The 18,528-nt window shown below is 37.6% G+C and overlaps 2 protein-coding genes and 1 pseudogene across 6 annotated transcripts; 1 reads left to right on the top strand and 2 right to left on the bottom strand.

Annotated features, from left to right (window-relative positions):
* Nucleotides 1–1,667: 1,667 nt before the first annotated feature.
* Nucleotides 1,668–9,255, bottom strand: LOC103321226 (vacuolar protein sorting-associated protein 35B). 4 transcript variants are annotated; one of them, XM_089044330.1, is made up of 23 exons: nucleotides 9,071–9,215; nucleotides 8,865–8,961; nucleotides 8,628–8,751; nucleotides 8,261–8,347; nucleotides 8,008–8,173; nucleotides 7,529–7,616; nucleotides 7,275–7,331; nucleotides 7,094–7,183; nucleotides 6,838–6,960; nucleotides 6,473–6,547; nucleotides 6,293–6,352; nucleotides 5,410–5,526; nucleotides 4,958–5,197; nucleotides 4,823–4,888; nucleotides 4,524–4,613; nucleotides 3,810–3,899; nucleotides 3,589–3,678; nucleotides 3,367–3,435; nucleotides 3,123–3,203; nucleotides 2,874–2,981; nucleotides 2,684–2,787; nucleotides 2,413–2,526; nucleotides 1,668–2,285 (listed from the first exon to the last, which is right to left on the bottom strand). In XM_089044330.1, the coding sequence occupies exons 3-23, from the start codon at nucleotides 8,689–8,691 to the stop codon at nucleotides 2,075–2,077; spliced, it is 2,190 nt and encodes a 729-aa protein (XP_088900456.1). In that variant the 5' UTR covers nucleotides 8,692–8,751; nucleotides 8,865–8,961; nucleotides 9,071–9,215; the 3' UTR covers nucleotides 1,668–2,074. The 4 variants fall into 4 exon arrangements, with proteins under 4 accessions (XP_088900456.1, XP_008221236.2, XP_088900457.1 ...); XM_008223014.2 differs by lacking the exon at nucleotides 8,261–8,347 and having other exon boundaries at nucleotides 8,008–8,193; nucleotides 9,071–9,255; XM_089044331.1 differs by lacking the exon at nucleotides 8,261–8,347 and having other exon boundaries at nucleotides 7,275–7,410; nucleotides 8,008–8,193; nucleotides 9,071–9,231.
* A 4,654-nt stretch (nucleotides 9,256–13,909) lies between these two features.
* Nucleotides 13,910–16,201, top strand: LOC103321224 (putative serine/threonine-protein kinase PBL25; the record flags this gene model as incomplete). The annotated part of the gene is given in 6 exon segments (XM_008223012.3): nucleotides 13,910–14,378; nucleotides 14,381–14,647; nucleotides 14,744–14,992; nucleotides 15,065–15,228; nucleotides 15,341–15,568; nucleotides 15,650–16,201. Coding segments are annotated over 6 exon segments (1,800 nt in total), but the record flags the coding sequence as incomplete, so codon positions are not given.
* Nucleotides 16,202–16,305: 104 nt separating this feature from the next.
* On the bottom strand, nucleotides 16,306–18,527 carry LOC103321223 (uncharacterized; annotated as a pseudogene). Its single transcript, XR_016123503.1, has 2 exons — nucleotides 18,321–18,527; nucleotides 16,306–17,226 (listed from the first exon to the last, which is right to left on the bottom strand). The product of XR_016123503.1 is annotated as an uncharacterized LOC103321223 (transcript).
* Nucleotide 18,528: the final 1 nt, after the last annotated feature.

The raw sequence follows: 18,528 nt of genomic DNA on the forward strand, positions 1-18,528 counted from the left end.
GGATGGGCTTTTATGGAAACATGGGTTCCTAGTCCGAGGACTAGGAGAATGGCCACACGGTCCGTTAACGCGTTTTGTCGCCATTCAAGTGGGCTGTAAAAAATCATCAAAACCAGTGATTAAACCCGAGAGCTCGTCCCATTTTCATTTCAACAAAATCCAAAAGTTGCAGACTTGCGATGAGGGATATAGCACGCTGAGTATCCAACCTAAAACACTAGAGTTACGTGAGTATTCAAGCGTAATTGAGTTATAAGTGTCATAGAGGAAGCTTATGATTATGGTTCAAGGCTTGAGAATGGTTTTAGAACAAGTTTGGAAGTTAGTGTTTTTGGTTCAAGACTTGAATTTGAGGTTTCAAGGCTAAAATCAATTTTTGGAATACTAAAATAGTTTTTACAATATTTTTGGGTACCTAAAAGAATTTCCTAGGATTTTTAAATAATAGAAACTATTTTAAAAATACTGTTGGAAATTAAAAATAGTTTTCAAGTCCATAAAATAATTTTTTAAAATTAAATACTATTAAGTAATTTATGAAATTAATTAAAATATTTAAATACTAATTATTCACTAAAGAAATAATAACTAAAAACTAATTACTAATTAAAGTATTTAAATAAGGTTAAGATATTGCTTAATTACAAATATTAAACTAAACAAATTAATTTGCACGAACTTTTTTTTTTGAAGTCCACAAAATAATTTAAAATAATTAATTACTATATATATTGAAACTATAGTTAGTAATTAAAGTAATTAAATAAGGCTAAGATATTGATATTAAACTAAAAAAATTAATTTTATTTTAAAAAAATGGTGTATTCGAATATATTTAAAACTCAGCAAGCCCAATTATATCCTATGACCGCTGGAGAAGTCTGTAGCAGCCAACATGTGATTGCACCCTCACTTGAATGACCTGAACAAGGGCTGCTGCAAAACTTTTCATTGTAAACCTTTTGGAATGATGTCATCAACTGCTTTCCTTGACCCACGATCATCATAAATGTACAATGTTTTAAAAATTATATCTACCAACAGCAATGCAGGCTCTGTACCCGTTTCTGCAGAATTCAAAATGACAAGTAATTTAAGAACACGTGCAGATGATCGGCCCATATCAAAACTGAAAAATATAATGTGATAAAATAAGTCAGCTCAATCTAATCATGGATGGTATCAAATTATCTAAGGCCCGGTAGTTTTAAATGTTAAGTGCATAAATACACACACAAAAAACAAACCTAACTTTTTGTTTCTCAAAGATATAATTGACAATGCTTAGGCTTACCACATTTTTATACCACATTGTGTACTACCTTTATAATAGAGCTCTATTAGAAAGGTGGTACACAACGTGATATAAAAACGTGGTAAACCTAGCATTTTCCAAAAAGTATTAGTTTCATATAGCATTTCCGGAAAGCAAGAGTTATACTTAATCCTTCCTCTTACATTACTTATAACAAAATAATAAGAAAATTCATCAGCTCTGTCAGTTTGGGACATCTGTTTCTTAGAAAATTCTATAAAGCAAAGACACGTAAAATCAATTTATAAAAATGGAAAGGTAAAATCAAAGCCATTGGAGAATGAACTTACTCCTTGTACTAATAGTTAAAGAAACAGTTCAGAAAGAAAATGAGAGGATTGCTTACGCCTGCTTATCCAATACCAAGTTTCCCATAATTTGAATGTAACAACACTAATTATACATCATACAATTTCAACTGAGTTGCATACAGAATAATTCTTCGGATCTCCAATCAACTTGAAATCTAACAATATCATTTCCCAGAAAAAGAAAATTAAATAAATAAATAACAAGCTTCGCTGCAATGTCAATCCCAAACTTCATGTAGAGCTTTTGCACGCTAGAAGGATTTTGTCCTGTTGACAAGCGCCAACTACCTAAAGGGAAAGAGGAAAAGAAACTGCACATAGCTGCTCCTCATTTAGGATTCAGGGGCATTTTTCATAGACTTTGCTCACACGTCCGCTCTCCTCATCGTTCTTCCTCTCAACCCCAAACTTTAAAGTCCTCAAATATGACAATCTCTTTAACCCAGAGTCAGACCTTGATAGGGGCATATTTCTCGCCCATTACCCCACCTTTCTGTTTCTGGAACTGTATGTACCGCAATGTGCTGCTGAAAAATGCATCTGGGGCTGGACTCACATTTGTAGAGTCGCTTTGCATCTCAGTTTTAATTAACTCCACCAATCCCTGGATTGCAGCACTTGTAATCTGGGGGTTTCCTTTCTCAAAGAAGTAGAGGTACCTGATGCAAAACTCATGAATCAACCTTAAATTATACAACACCGTTGTAGCAATATAGAATGGAAGAGCATGACTGGCCCACTGCTACTTAAATTATACTTCAATCTGGCACAGTAAAAAAAACTGACTTGTTCAGTATCTCAACAAAGAGCGTGACTGGCCCACTGCTACCCCGAGTTACGCTGGCCATCTGTTGAGCAGCATTTGCAATTCTCAAGGCACGCTTTAAACAAAGCAAGACCCTGTAAAAAAACAGCACTACTTGTTGTAATTACAGGTTTTAACCACCATAAACTTGCTCCATAATAAAGATAACCCAACATGCGAATATTTGTGCAACTGCAGACAAAAATGTATCGACATGCTTAAATCCAATACATTGATTTTGAGTAAACTTACCTTTCTCCATCTTTAACACCATCCTGATCATCAACCCAAAAAAGATGTGAACATGCGTACACCGCTCGGCACTGATCAGGTTTCTTCAAAAGCTTTGCTGAATACTGACCGAAGGAAACAAACATAAATTATGGTGTTTCACAGCAACAAATTAAAAACCAATGATCAAATGATACGAAAGGATTGTTACCCCTGTGGCCTTGTGTGTTAAAGTATCCCTGTTCTCAACGCCAAATACATTCATCCTTTGGAGAGTCCCAATAATGAGATGTATTGCAGTCACCTGGGCTTTGGAATCCTAAAATTGAGGGTACATTATGATGTAGAATTATTAAGGCCAAATGCCACACTAGACAGTCTTTTTATAGAAATACTACTAGAAACCACTTCCTTCAGATCTATGCAATAAATTACAAGATAATGATTGACAAACAATTACCGCAACTTCTTCTTCATATAATACAAATGCCTGAGTGAAGAATTCATAAGCAACAGGTTCAAGATCACAGTCATTAGCAGCCTGATTGTGCATGAATCAAAACAAAGAGGTCAAAAAACAACAGTTAGTCTGCAGCCACAATGGTATAGCCCTAATTTCAAGGTTTACAGGATGATGCTATAAGAACATGCATGACCCAAACTGCAAAGCCTGCACACCATGCATTCTCACAGATGTTGCATACCTCAGCACATTCCAAGTACAACCTTAACGCCAGTTCAGGAGATGGAACTGAGGAAAGAGCTTCAATAGTCTGAAATAAAGTAGAAGCATCATTATAGAAATATGAAGACATGTATAAAGTAGAAGCACATTGATCACCACACATTAAAAAAAAAAAAAAGATCTTCAGCAAGGATTATGGCCAAACAAACTAAGAAGCGACCAAGTGCATTCATCTAATTACCTGATTTAAAATCTGAAAAATTTTCTTCGGTGTGGCAGGCATCTCTTCTCCGACTACCTCTCCATCCTGACCTTGCAGCCGCCTAACCAACTGCAAGCCACAACCAACATTTTGAGAGGTGATTTTAACACACTCCACTACTTCATAATAAAAAGTTCATACATAGACAAAATGAAACAGCAAACATGCCACAATTTGAAGCACAAAGAGGCATAGCATACCTTGAGTGCAGATAATATAAGAGGAGGAACAGTAAAAGGTAGGCGCTTTGGTCCTCCACTCATTATGTGCTTCTTGACCGTACATAAGATCTGAAGGTATCATAAAATTAAAGTAAGATTTCTCTGAAGTTAAAATAAAAAACAATGAATTTCGTACATGGAACCAACTGCAAGCCACAACCAACATTTTGTATGACCCTTCAACATTATTGCCTACTCTCTTAATTGCAGACATGAGAAACAATTAATGAGTCCCTTCGAATTTTGAATATTGAGATCTTATTCATCTATCGCCGTGTGTCCCTATGCATGCCTAAGAACTGTAACAAAGATAAAAATAATAACAGACACAAGCATCTCGACAAAAATGCAACATGCGTAAATCTGCACGTCAGAAATGCTAATGAGGGCAGTACTTTCAACTGGGTCTAAATGGCAGTCAGAAATGCAACATGCGCAAATCTGCACATCAGAAATGCAAACGAAGGCGACTCCTGCAAATGGCTCTAAATGACTGTCATATATGGGCACTGAGGATTATCATGCTTTCACAAGTCTGACATACATAATTTCCAAAAGGATAATTTTTCAGTAACATCAATAAAACCTAAGAGTAAGTTGGCTTCTGAAAACAACTTCTAGATGGATGCAGAAATTTCAACCAACATTAGCATCAAGAGAAACAATAAAACCTTAATGACATCAATGACTTACCTTTAACATTTCCTCTGGATCATCATTATAAAGCATGTGTATAAGGCGAGCAACAGAATTTTGTTCCTCTCCAAAATCCTCCTCATCAAGCTATCAGTAGAAAATAACACAAGAAAAGACCAAGGTCAGCCAAAAAAAAGCAAAAAAATATCATCAAGTGTTTTTGGTGAAATTAAATTTACATTAAAAAGAAAAAATCATGTGGATCAAGGGACTTAAAAAGTAGGTTACTAAGAGATGCTAAAACCCTTATACAATAAACTAAATATTCCTATTACAATAACAGTTTTGAAATGCACCTCATCTGCAGAAGTACAATCCAAATCCTTGATGAGTCCTTTAATTAATTCAAACAACACCTCCACCTACAAGAAGCAATATACCACATTATAAGAAGAAAAATTTGTAAAATAGAATAAATAGAAGAAACATACCTTATCAGCAGTGGAGATACAAGAATTGTTTTTCATAATGCTTTGAATAATGACCACTGCCATGACTTTATTTGTTCCATTATCAAGATGATCCATAACTCGAGGATAATTAGAAAGTGTGAGGGCTGTAACAATGTCATCGTATTTTTCCAAGGGAGCACTTAACAGCGCAACAACCTGTTTTATGGCTCTATTGTCTTCAAGCTTGGTTGTTCCAGATAGCTTCTTAACACATGCTCCCTGAAATATATATATATATATATAAAACAAAACAATCACCAGTTAACTTGGTTACAAACATGGCCCACATAATCCATATCTAAACGAGATCTCAAAGGAGATGGCATCCATGTCGCAGGCTATGTTGATAGGCAGGTATTCTCCCTCAGAGGGCATGCAGAAGTTTGGGAAATCTTATAGTAACTAAAATTAGTTTTTTTTGCAGACCTTACCAGTACTTGATCCACATAATCAAGGCGATCAGGATGAACACGGAGTGTAAATGTAAGAAGAGAGACATAAAGAGATATGGATCCAACAATAGGCATGTCAATCTGCGCTTCTATCACCTGAAATTTGTATAGCTGATTTATTAAAATAGCACACTTCTAGAATTCAAACAAAGGATACCAACAATAAAGATATGTATGTTTCATAATTAACATGAAAAAGCAAATGGCTTGTCTAATAAAGAGGACATCTGTTTTTCTCAGAGAAATTTGTTCATGGGGCAACATATTAGTGAGTATACAATTTCCTATTAACTATACATCAACTACTTCATGCTGTAGTGTATTTGGAATTTGATAACTATCAATTGGAGCAGATTTGCGACTTGCAATGACTTTGTGCTTTTCTTCTTGACTTTTAAAGCCAAATTTCTACAAAGATTTTTCAATTTCCCATATTAAGGGTTTTTATTTATTTATAGAAATCAATGCTGTATATTCTAGCTATTAGAAGATTTTTCACAAATCACCATGAATCCTGATTGAAAAAAAGAAGAAGAAGGGATTAGTAGCCAAAATTGATCGTTCATATTGAACTGACAAGAAAATAATATAAGAAAAAGAAATGGGGTGTATAAGACATGAAGAGAAGATGAGTGAGAGAGTTGAGAGGAAAATAGAGGTAACGACGTTAGTTTATAGAAAAAGGAAACAAACTTATTGTAGGCGATGTGGAATAGCCATAAACATTGGATTAGTTGGATGATCTAGATTTTATGAAATGCGGGTAAATGCACCATCCCTAAATGCAGAGAACATGAGGGTAAATGCACCATCCCTATTTCATCTCTTTTAATCTCAATGACATTGGAAATAGCCAGCTTACCCTTCCAATAGCACTGCTTAATTTAGAGAAGGCTTCCACTTGAAGAAATTCAGGTAATACCTTGAACAAGAAACAATCATCAAAACTGCAACACCCAGGAATGGAAGAAGCCATAAAAATTGCAAAAGTGGTAACAAAATCCAAAAGCATGACCCAGAAGATGATTTTAAGATAACTCACATCTGTGCTTGACGCAGCATAATTTGATAACCTCTCCATTAATTGAGATAACACAGTCTTGATATCAACTGTTGGCTGCATTTGAAAATATACAATGTAGAGGTAAAATGAGTCAAAAAGCTGCTTTGGTTGGGCGTATTCCCACAAATATAAAATAAATGACACAATAAGGCTGCTACGAGCCACCAGATATCAAAGCAAGTAACCAATTTGGCTTTTGTGGCTTGAGCTACTATTTCAACTATACATAATGGGAAAACATGGCTTCAAACATGCATATATAACAATATACTTAAATAAATAAGAAAACATACACAATCAAGTGAAAGTCAAACAACGGAGAGAAAAACGATATTGGTACCCACCTGAAGCTGGGGGAATGCAGCCAATAATGTCTCCAGTGTCTGCAAGTGGTACTCATCTGGAAAGACCTGGATTATGCAATCCATCAAATAATATTGGGCCAGCTCATCTTTACAGTTTATAACCTGTGCACACCAATTTGGATGAAAGTTTGAAATATTACAAAAAGGCAAGTTGAGTATAGGGCTCTGCCATAAGGGAAAGTATTTAAAATTAACTAAACAAAATCTTATTGAGAAGGGAAATAGAAAAAAGAACCTGTTCTAATACTCTGGGAAGAACAGTGTCTTTGTACAATTCAAGTTCCACGCCCTCTATCTGACTGAGAACATGTAGATTTTTCCCAACCTATCAAGACAATTCAGAAAGGTGTAATTTCTCTATTGCAACGTGTTATGCACTGTTTCATCTGCTGATAGATTCAGATTTTCGATATTACAAGATCACGAAGTTCACTTCTTTCCTTTTCATGCTTCTCTCTCACCCGACCAGGTCCCTGCAGACCAGAAAGCCCAACAGAAGGCCTCAACTCAAGATCGCCAAAGAGTATGAATGATTCACAAGCACCATAACACCTGCATGGCCAAAAATCATGCCCTCATGGTTCATTTTTACCTCTATGGCATGCAAGTACTCTGGTGCCATGCATATTCAGACATTAGAGCAGATATTTTACATAGATGTTGAACAAACCTGATAAAGCATTCGAACCCAAAGTTTATTCATCTCTGTGAAATTTTGTAGCACAAAATCTACAGCATCCATGACAGTGTCAGCATCTCTGCAAGGATATTGGAATATGAATCAAATCAAGCAACAGGAAATCCATCCCAGCAAAAGCAAATGTTTCTTGGCCTATATAACATATTCCCTTCTTCTGTTGATTTGATGTACATACAGGAGTCAAAGACTTCAAATTATTCTCAATCTAAAACCAACTAGAACTGGGAAAGAACAGAATGATGTGATAAATTCCATATATTTCCATAACCAAAAATCATTCTCTTTTTTATCAGACAATGTATGAGATATTTTCAAATCAGTAGTATTGAACAAGGAAATGGAGAAAGAAAAAAGGAGAGAGAGAAAGAAAAGATAAATCAATGACTGAAATGACAGACTTCTTTCACAATAAATTAAAAAAAACAATCTGGCCAAGAAAACAATCTTACCCTTCATACTCAGAACCAATATCAGGTAACTTATCTCTACTGACTTGAGAAAGATAGCTTCTTAGAAAGAGCCCACGCATTGGATGTTGAATGGCACGACACATTTCCACAAGATCTTTAAGCACATCCTTGGCAGGTGCTTCCTTAGATTTAATGTACACAGAACCTACCGTACATAGGAGATACCTGTTAAATAAGCAACAGGAACTTCATATACATTGAAAGTTGATACAACTGGAACAAATAACTCAACTCATTGCACAACTCTGAAATGCATATCTTCTTGATTTGATCACTAGGAGGAACCCAAGAACAAAAACACTAAAGAGATTCTTTTTTGCTACAGGCAGAAATGAAACGCATATGATTGGATGAGAGCAGATATGTCATTATATAAAAAGCACGATCAACGTATATAATTAAAAACGAGAAAGAAACTCTTGTATATACATAGCACAACCCTATGTGTATGGCAAGGCTCGTCTTAAGGGAATAGGCATAAATTAACTTTGAGAAGTTAGAGACCTGACACGTCCAACACTTATCTAAGTTTGTTGAGAAAGGACAACATTTCCTCACAATGATGGGATGTCATTCAATGGAAGTTCTAGGCAACTTACAATCTCGGTAAGATGTTGCCAGCATGCTGAACAAGTTCGTAGAGATCAACAATCGAAACACCATGTCTGCTCTCGTCCTTGAAGAACATCTCCAGCTTCCTCAATTCATCGAAGGCTCGCATATCTATGAAATCAACCATGAAACGTCAAACGTCCAAATAAAAAATTAGATCACCATATCGAATTGAATCAATGCTTAGAAGAGCATTTGGGTGAAAAATATATATGAAACGTTACAGAGATCGTAGTATTTGTGAGGCGAAAGCCTCGAGGTTCGAAGCTCAGACAGCATCAGGGCCGAGTATTTGAGAGCGTCTCTGAGATTGTTCGCGTCCTGAGGGAATTGAAAAATGGACAAGATCGAGGAGAATTAGGGTTTAAGATCATTGGATAAAAGAATTTGTAGGAATGTAGTTTAGGATCAGAATTGGAAATTAAAGTACCAGAGCACGATGCATGTAAAAGGCATGGTGTTGAATGCCGGCGATTCCTTCTGCCAGCCATTTCTCTTCGTCTCCGATCCCGTCCAATATCATAATCTCTCTCTCAATCTCTCTCCGCTCGCTGAAAGGAAGTAGGTACAGTACTATTCTATAATCTCGCGTTTTCCAGAGGAACGTTGGTTGAATTCTTTTATTTGATTTAATTTTATAAAAAATAAAACGTTGAAAACTTGACCGTTTGGGTATGCGGTATTGGGATGGGACCCACTAGATCTCCATATAGATATAGTGACGAAACGAAGTCCGTCGCAGGGACTCCTCAAATTATGGGCTTCGACCGGCTCGTATTGGGGCAACTAGGCCCATCTTGCCATTCGGCACTCAGCTCAGCTCAGCTCAGCTCAGCTCAGCTTGGTGTTGCTAAACCCTTGTTAGAGCAAGTCCAGCGGATAGCTGAGCTCAAGGCTGGGGGAAAAAAAAGAAAAAAGCTGTTTCTAGTGGTCAGTTCAGGCCTGGGGGAGGTGTGGGACCCACCAACTTGGTCTGGCCCGAGGTTCAAAACGCGGGCTATGCTGACGTTAAGCTACAGATCCTACTACAGTGCCCGCTTTAGTACTCACTGATTTGATTATTTTTTCTGTTGCCACGTGGTCATCTCTCGATCCGATTTTTCCTCCAATCCAACGGCAACCAATTTTTTGCAATAAAATACTGAAAAAATTAGAAATTTAAATAAATAAAAAAATTAATGAATTTTTTTCTATAAATACCAGCCAATTTTTTTTAAAATTTATCTTAAATTTAAAATTGAAAATTTTATCCGATGTAAAAAATTGTGAAAAAATAAAAAAATAAATAGTAATACCCTTGTCATGGCAACGGGTGGAAACGGAAAATACTATTTGCAAGGGCAACTACTATTCAAGTGAATAGTGGCTGCTCTAACTCCTCCTTGCCATGGCTAAGGGCAAATGGGTGGAGTTGCTCTTAGAGCACTTCTATTAGCCCTTGCCATGGCAAGGAGCCCTAGGCATACTATTTACTTGAATAGTGGTTGCCCTACCCCCTAGCAAAGTGTGTTTCAGCAGTGCAAGGCTTGCCATGACAAATACTATTCATTTTTTTTGTTTTTTTTCACAACTTTGTTTACTTAAACAATTAATTTGGATAATATTTTCGGATAAGATTATTGAGTTCATACATGTCAGTACTATTCATATCGGATAAAATTTTCGATTTCAAATTTCAGATACATTTCAAAATTCAAATTTCAGATAAATTCAAAATGTCAAATTTCATATACATTTCAAAATTCAAATTCCATATAAATTTCAAATTTCATGTGAATTTCAAATTTCAGATAATATTTTCACCCTATAAAATTGAGCCACGTGTCATCTCTATCTGCCTAAATTTCTATAAAAGCAGAGACTCAGCTCATACCTCCCACATCATATCTTCTTTACATCTTCATTTCTCATATTTTAGATTTCATTTCTCAGATTTTAGATTTCATTCTCCATTCTCAATGTCAGACAACATTAAAGAGATTTTGGAGAGGTAAGAGCGAGAAAGGCGAGCAAGAATGCGTAGAAGAGCTGCAAGCAAAAGGGAGCAGAGAGAACTAGACGAGCAACTTCGTGTGGTCGTTGCTTTGCTGGAGGAAGAAAACCAGAGCCGATGTGGTTCACGAGAAGGCCGGGCATCGAATGTGAACAGACATAGACATTCTCGGGGTAAGAATCTTATGGAAGATTATTTTATCCCACAATCTCTGTACTCTGATGTTTATTTTCGAGCAAGATATAGAATGTAACCTCATTTGTTCAATAAAGTCATGCATGATTTTTGCAATTATGATGACAACTTTGTTCAAAAGAAAAATTGTGCTGGAAATTTGGGGCTTCTTCCCGAGCAAAAGTTCACAGCTGTGATACGAATGTTGGCGTATGGGTCATCTGCGATCAGTGGATGAGATTGCCAGGATGAGGAAGTCCACTATTTTGGAGAGCTTGGTGCGATTTTGTGATACTGATGAAAACTCAGTACACTGTGGACTACTGCGCAGACTTACGCCTGTGGACCTACAACGGCTTCTACAAAAGTGAGTCTCGTGAATTTCTGGGATGATTGGTAGTATTGACTGCATGCACTGGCAATGGAAAAATTGTTTAACTTCTTGGCAAGGGGATTATGGCAATTAGAAAGGGTAGAAAAGCATCATCCTCGAAGCAGTTGCTGGTTTTGATACATGGGTTTGGCACGCCTTCTTTGGAGTTGCCAGCTCTCAAAATGATTTGAACGTCCTGGGTCAATCCCCGGTGTTCAATGATGTTCTGACAGGTGAAGACTCAACTATAACATATCAAATTAATAATACCGTATACCAGAATGGGTATTATCTAGCTGATAGTATCTATCAAAGGTGGACAATATTTGTGAAATCAATTCCACATCCCTGATCCCATAAGGAAATTTTTTTTGCTGCCTATCAAGCGGGGTACAGAAAAGATGTGGAAATGTGCTTTGGTATCATTCAAGCTCAGTGGGCAATTATCAAGGGTGCGGCGCGTCTATTTGATGAGGAGGTGGTTAGGAGTATAATGATGACTTGTATCATCCTCCACAACATGATTGTGGAAGATGAGTATGATTACGATGTTGATAAAGTGTATGAACCAGATCCCATGAACACGGCCTTAACACGAATTTATGAACCTATGGGGCCAGATGGAGAACCAATGCAGCATGATCCGTTAGTTAGAGACGGTGGTTTCATGCATCGTATGATTGAGCGCTACATGGAGATGCAATCGTCGTATATTCATGAACACCGTCAAGTTGACTTGATGGAGTATTTGTGGGCGGTGAAAGGCAATGAAGGACAATGGAATGAAGTGAAGATGTTTTTTTAATGTATTATGTTTATGTTTATGTTGTATTTTTAGTTATGCTTTGTTGTTTTTTATGCTTTAGTTGTAGTTTGTTTATTTTTTATGCTTTGGTTGTGGTTTGTTTATTTTTATGCTTTGGTTGTGGTTTGCTTTTTATGTATGGAATGTTTTGAATAAAAAGGAATTTTGTTGAATATTTTCTTCATTCACAAAAAGAAAATCAACAGAACTCATGAAATAAAATACTTGAATTACCACTACTTTTTTAAACAAAACAAAAAATACAATGAAATGAAAGGCAAACAAACTAACTTAATGGTTTTGATTATTTAACCAATTCATGCCCCTCCTCCGGTTTCACTAGAAGAACCCATAATATGATAAAGAAAAAAAAAACTTCAAAGTGAAAAAAAATTGAGTAGAAAGTGAATAATAGTAGAAGGAGAAGAAAATGTATGAGGAGTTGGTGTTAAAAGTGAAGAGTATTGTTTGGTATTTATAGAAAAAAAATAAAATAAGTATTTTTTTGGTATTTTTATAAATTTTCAGATTTTTATTTTATTTTTTTATTGGGCAAAAAATTTCCTGCCGTTGGATTGCTGGAAAAAAGAGGATCGGAGCACCCAGAAGCTTCCACGTGGTAGAGAGCCATTAGGGGTGGCAGTTTCGATTTTTTTATTCGCGAAAAAATGGTTGCCGTTGGATATCTGGAAAAAGCGGATCGGATAGACGTTAAAAAATTTAACTGAAATGCTGACGTCGTCGTGACGTCAGCTCAGCCCGCAGGCAAGCACTCGGGCCAGCCCAGGCTGTTGGCCCCAACCTCTTGCCCGGGCTCCACTTTGTTGCTGGAAACGCCTACAACACCCAAACCCCACCCCCCAAGCCCGAGCCCAGCCTGCATTGCTGGAAATGCTCTTAAACCCTTATTTAAACCCTTTTCACTTGTGTTACGGGAGATGGATAGACTAGTAAGCAACAACACTTGTATTTGCGTTCATTTTTTGAAGTTGTGAATCAAAACTAGTCGTAATTGTTTACCCTGAAGGAATGAACTAATTACAAAAGTTGCCTCAAGCTTCTGTAACTTCCCCATTATCAAGTCAGATTACGAACACTGAGGGCATGTATATTTATGTGCAAGCTGTATCATTCTCAGATTCTTTCAAGCTTTTGTCTGACTTGAAGGATTGTACAATAGATCCCCATGAGGTTGGTGTCTGTCTCTGCACTTTTTCAAAAACTTTGGCATCCATGTAGTCTCTCACCCTGCTAACCAAAGCCTTATGTGGTAGCATATTTGCAACAGCATTACAAGATGCTTATCCTACGGCGGCGGCGACAATGGCTCGATTATATATAATATATCCTAGTAGTAATCTATGATGACAAGTCTAAATTTTATGATAAGTTGATTTCAAAATCTATGCTTTTGGTGGTGATGTGGACAGGCAGCACTGTAGGGTGGTCAAATGGCAATAACTCTGACTTGCTAAAGATTAGTCACATTAGGTGTACCAGCAGTTTATTTGGCGGCAGTTCTGTATTATAAATAAAAGATGGTTAGGTGGGTTGGATTTTTGAATACAAAGAGTAGCCGTCAAAAGGTTCAAAATAATAAGATCCGGGTCAACTTCATTCTGTCTTTGGCAATATACCTTGTTCGTTTTTTTGTGTCTCTCTTCTTTAAGAACCAATAAATTATGAACTTACCCAGTATTTCCTTTGGATTTTGGTAACCTTTGTTTAATCCTGGAAAATATTGTCATTGTTAGTTTTCTATATATCTGGTAAACGTTAACTTTTCTGTTAGGTATGCTTTAAATTCACAAGCAAGTACAACGTGCAAACTATGGATTAGTCCCGGTGGCTCTGTTATTATTATATAGTTCTGGCTTCTGAGCAGTATAATATATGTACACATATGAATATGACCGTGAAATGAAAATTTCTAGGGAGCTTACCAATTCAGGGGACCAAAGCTTTCAAAGTTTCAAGGGTAAACTTGAATGATGATCAGAAGGAGAAATCACAAAAGAAATCGGGCAAGGAGAACCACCAACATGTTGGAGAATGGTTATGTTGCGACCTTGCAGAAGCGCTAGCAATTCAGACCACTAGGACATTGAAAGATGACAACTTTGGCATAAACCAATACAAGGTCAAGGCGGAAGCTCTTTTTAGCTCCACTTATCCACTCAAAATAGAGTTGCCAGCGCCAGAATCAACTCTGGGTTGGCCTCTTCAGAGACTAACTGTTCCTACGATGAGTCAGGAAGCTCCTCCTCCTGAGAGAGAGCTTTGTGATTTGAAGGGGAGGGACGTTGATGAATCACCATTATCAAGGCCTGGTTGGCCTCTCTTGCGGATAGGAGCTATCTCAGAAGCAGCTATGAGTCCTATCAGAGAAAAAAAGTCCTGGCTCAGTGGGTGATGGATTTGCCTAGTCGATCATTTTCAGTAAATCAACAGCCACAGGTTGATTTGATTTTGAGGGATGTAGAGTACACAACCGAAAGAGAGAGCCGCCGTTATGATGCCACGAATAGTGATGAAAATTGCTTATCAGTATCATCAAGAAAGCTAGCCAGTGAATTGGAGTTTCTCATTGAAAAAAACTCAGTAGGTTGCAGGTTGTTCAGCTATGAAGAAATTAGGAGTGCAACTTGTCAGTTCTCAACAGGTCAACTAAATCTCTTTTTTGTTTGCATAATTGATGCGATCTGCCTTTGGCATAGTTCTCTTTCTAAACAATTGGCTTATACATACTATAACACAGGAAATCTTATCGGCGAGGGAGGGTGCAGCAGCGTTTACAGAGCATGTCTCGGAGATGGTAAACCAGTGGCAGTCAAGATTCTGAAATCATACAAAGAAGCTTGGGATGACTTTTTCTTGGAAGCCAAATTTGTTTCTTCAATTCAGCATAAACACATCACATCTCTCATTGGTGTCTGTGCGGAAGGTGGCAACCTTATTTTGGTCTATGATCTCTTTCCTAGAGGGAGCTTGGAGGGAAACTTGCATGGTAATTTCCTACAAATAAAGAAATTAAATAGTTTGATAATTAGTTGCCTGAATTTCATTTCATTTAGTGCAGGTTGCAGTGATGGATCTATAGTACTGCCATGGGAAGTGAGATTCAATGTGGCAGTTGCAGTTGCCGAGGCTCTAAATTACCTGCACAATGAATGTCCTCCGCCCATTATTCACAGAGACGTTAAATCCTCAAACATTCTTCTCTCCGACGAGCTTCTGCCACAGGTATATACATATACATATACACATACAGCACCCCAGCCGATGGGAAAATATCTGCCACATATTCCAATTGTAGACTTTCCGTGTTGAATCTAGTTTTATGTTTTGGGTGCAGTTATCTGATTTTGGGCTTGCTATGCGGGGATCTACGGATTCTGCTTATGTGATAAGTAGTGATGTGGTGGGGACTTTTGGATACATTGCTCCAGAATATTTCATGCATGGGATGGTGAGTGATAAGATTGATGTTTATGCCTTTGGTGTGGTTCTCCTTGAATTATTATCAGGAAGAAAGCCAGTTGATGCAGGGGCCCCAAAAGGGCAAGAGAGCTTGGTTAAGTGGGTAAGCATTCTCTCTTTACATCATACTTACCCCTAAAATTGTTTACCAAATTCTGATTTTGACCACTTTTCTTTGATTCAGGCAAGACATTTATTGGACACTATGGAACTCAAAGCATTGCTGGATCCAAACCTAAACGGGGACTACAATGATATCCAAATGCGTAGAATGGTATTGGCAGCAGGCCTTTGCATAAACCAATCACCTCGTCTTCGCCCGAAAGTGAGCCAGATACTGCAGCTACTAACAGGGGAGACGGATGCCGATAAATATTCTGATTCTCATGTTATGGAATCAAGGGAAGACGATGACGATGACCTTTTCCTGGAAATTGATTGCAAGTCGCATTCGGTTTCTGCCATGTCTGATACAAATGATGGTAGCAGATCATCAAGTTCCACCGATACAGCATCGAGTGTTGAGAAAACCCGCCGCTATAAGTTGAAAGACTACTTAACTATACCTGACCATTATTCTTTGAGAGAAATTTTTTTGCTTTCCTGACAAAGCAACATGCTTACTCTGCTGATATTTTGAGGCCATTGTATATAATAATGAACCCAACACAGAACTACGGTGTGCATTTTATCATCTTTGCCAGCAGAACAAAGCTACGATGCTGAATTGGTTCAACATTTTTTTCCCAAACGCTGGATGGTTCGACAATGACCAGTACATTTTAACTAAAAGCAAATTCCCAAATAGAATCGAACAAGACCAAAACAAGACCAATAGCATTTGCAAGAATAATTGGAAAAATCAATTAATGAACAAATGCATAAAGTATGGTTGATGCTCATTACAACTGTACAGTATAAGCCGCTAGTGGTCCAAAAAGAAATGGACGAGAAACTAGAATGGAACCGTGAAGGGTAATGCACATACGCCCGCCTCCAACAACCACTGTGCTTGTGGCCACAGCGTGCTCCTTGTACAACTGGAGACCTCATTGTTAGAAGCTTTAAATCTTTTGGACCCACACCTGTTTTGATGCTTGGTCCCAAAGAGCCATTCTTCATCACCATCACCAACATCGGCAAATTGAACCGGGGAGGGATCCAATTCTCAATCAGAGTTGCATGCAGTGAATCTTCACTCTGAATCTGATTTTCAAATGCAGCACTAGCACTTCTCTTCTGACCAATCGTTTCCATCCCCTCTGATGTTGAACAGGGTAAATCTTGGTCAGGTTTTGAAGAGACCCGCCCTAGTTGTGCATTTGTCTCTGCTCTGGGTTGACTCTGTGCAAGATCAACTTCCGTCCTCTCTGGAGGAAGCAAATCTACCCTTCCAGAAGGAGAGCACGCAAGTGAGGCATCTGGTTCGCTGTGCTTAAGTTTAAAGCGAACGATCAAAGGCTTGCTTTTCTTGCTGCTTTGGGTTCCATCAGACAAGTAGGAATTGTTCTCAGTACAGGTTGGCAGCCCATGTTCGTTCGTAATGTCACTTCTCTCCAGTTGATCAACTTCATGTTCAATTTTTTGAGGAGACCATCCCTTTGCTTCCCATTTTTTACCCTTCTTTTGCTGGAAACACTTTTTGTCATCAAGGCTTTTCACGTTGTGAAGAGTATCCTTCTCTTTACGCCCTTGTCCCTTTATTTCCCTTCTCTCTTTCTTCCTCTGACTCTTGCCATTTTTCTCCATCTCTCTCTGGAGCTTTTGAAGCACCAGAATAAATTCAATAAGATTGGTAGAGCAGACCAGTAAAACATGACTAAAGCACAGAAGTAGAGAAACTGCTGACGTTACACGGACTCATTACTAGGAGGAATTGGGACACAGAAAATAAGATCAAAGAAACAACCAACATTTGATCCATTACCAAATTTTAGGTTAGTACAGTGTTACTAGACAGTGCGAGATACTTAACCAGATGACGACTAAGTGGTAAGCCACTCACTTACAAATTACAACAGCCAAGTCCTGAACTTTCGGAGTCCGAAAGAAATTGGTAAAACATACACCTGTAAACTACTTAGATAAATGAAAATTCACACCAACCTGATGGCACCACAGTTAACCCCACAAATTCAGCTTCTAATTAAGATAGAAACGGTGATAACCCATTACAAGGTCCATAACCTAATTCTCGTTTCTTGTCAATGAAAACCACAATTCTAAATCAGCTTACGAGTTCTTGACCCTTCCAAGATCAAACTTCACCCCATCTACACTCAACGATGGACATATAATGTAGTTTCGGGTTGTGATATTAATCTGGTAAAAAATTAAAACACCCTATTCCATTTGTAATTATGTAACATACATGTTCAAACGTACAAATTTTTTTCAGAAAAAACACAAAGTTCTTTTGTCAGTACATGGCAAAAAGAAACTCACGATCTATCTCAATCACCAAAAAACCAAAAAGGGAGTCACCATATATTAATATACACGAAGAAAAACTCAAAATTTGTTCAAGATTTGCCCCAAAAAAACTTAGAATTACCTACAATTTTTCCCTCGAAAAACTCAGATTTGTCTATATTTTCCAAGAACAAATCGGGATATATCACGAAAAATAATTTCAAATTAGTTTCTACAGGAAACTCATCGACCCCCTCCCTACATGATAAGCAAGAATCATAAAAATAGGCCATTCTTGAATACCCACAAGACCCACCGTTTTAAAAAAAACTGACAGACAATGCTAGAATACAAGGTCAGGCATATATTATAGTGACTACATGTCGCAGAAAGAGAAAGGGGGAGAGGCCCAGAAAAAAGCACAACCAAATTGCTCAACAAACCTTAGTCGGTTCGAGCAAGGCCTCTCTACTCACTGCGTTCCTCGCATAATCGCTAAAGGTGTACTTCAAGGCGCGAGCCATCTTTCAATTAACAAAAAAATAAATTCCCCACAACCTAATCGCTTAACTAGATCGGAACTTTCGCAAAACCCTAGCACAGAGTTTTTCGGTTCTCTAGCTTGGAGGTTTTTTGACGGCAATAGATCCT

The sequence above is a fragment of the Prunus mume genome, linkage group LG2 (genome assembly GCF_029339155.1).
Source record: "Prunus mume cultivar Tortuosa linkage group LG2, ASM2933915v1, whole genome shotgun sequence".
NCBI classification, from domain to species: Eukaryota; Viridiplantae; Streptophyta; class Magnoliopsida; order Rosales; family Rosaceae; genus Prunus; species Prunus mume.

Excerpts from the sequence above, each read along its gene's own strand:
- LOC103321226 (XM_008223014.2), bottom strand. The coding sequence starts at position 9,163 with ATGATATTGGACGGGATCGGAGACGAAGAGAAATGGCTGGCAGAAGGA. Across the intron at positions 7,184-7,274 it reads GAAGTGAACTTCGTGATCTT|GTTGGGAAAAATCTACATGT; the intron begins GTAATATCGAAA and ends TTGTCTTGATAG. Across the intron at positions 3,204-3,366 it reads TGTACTTGGAATGTGCTGAG|GCTGCTAATGACTGTGATCT; the intron begins GTATGCAACATC and ends ATGCACAATCAG.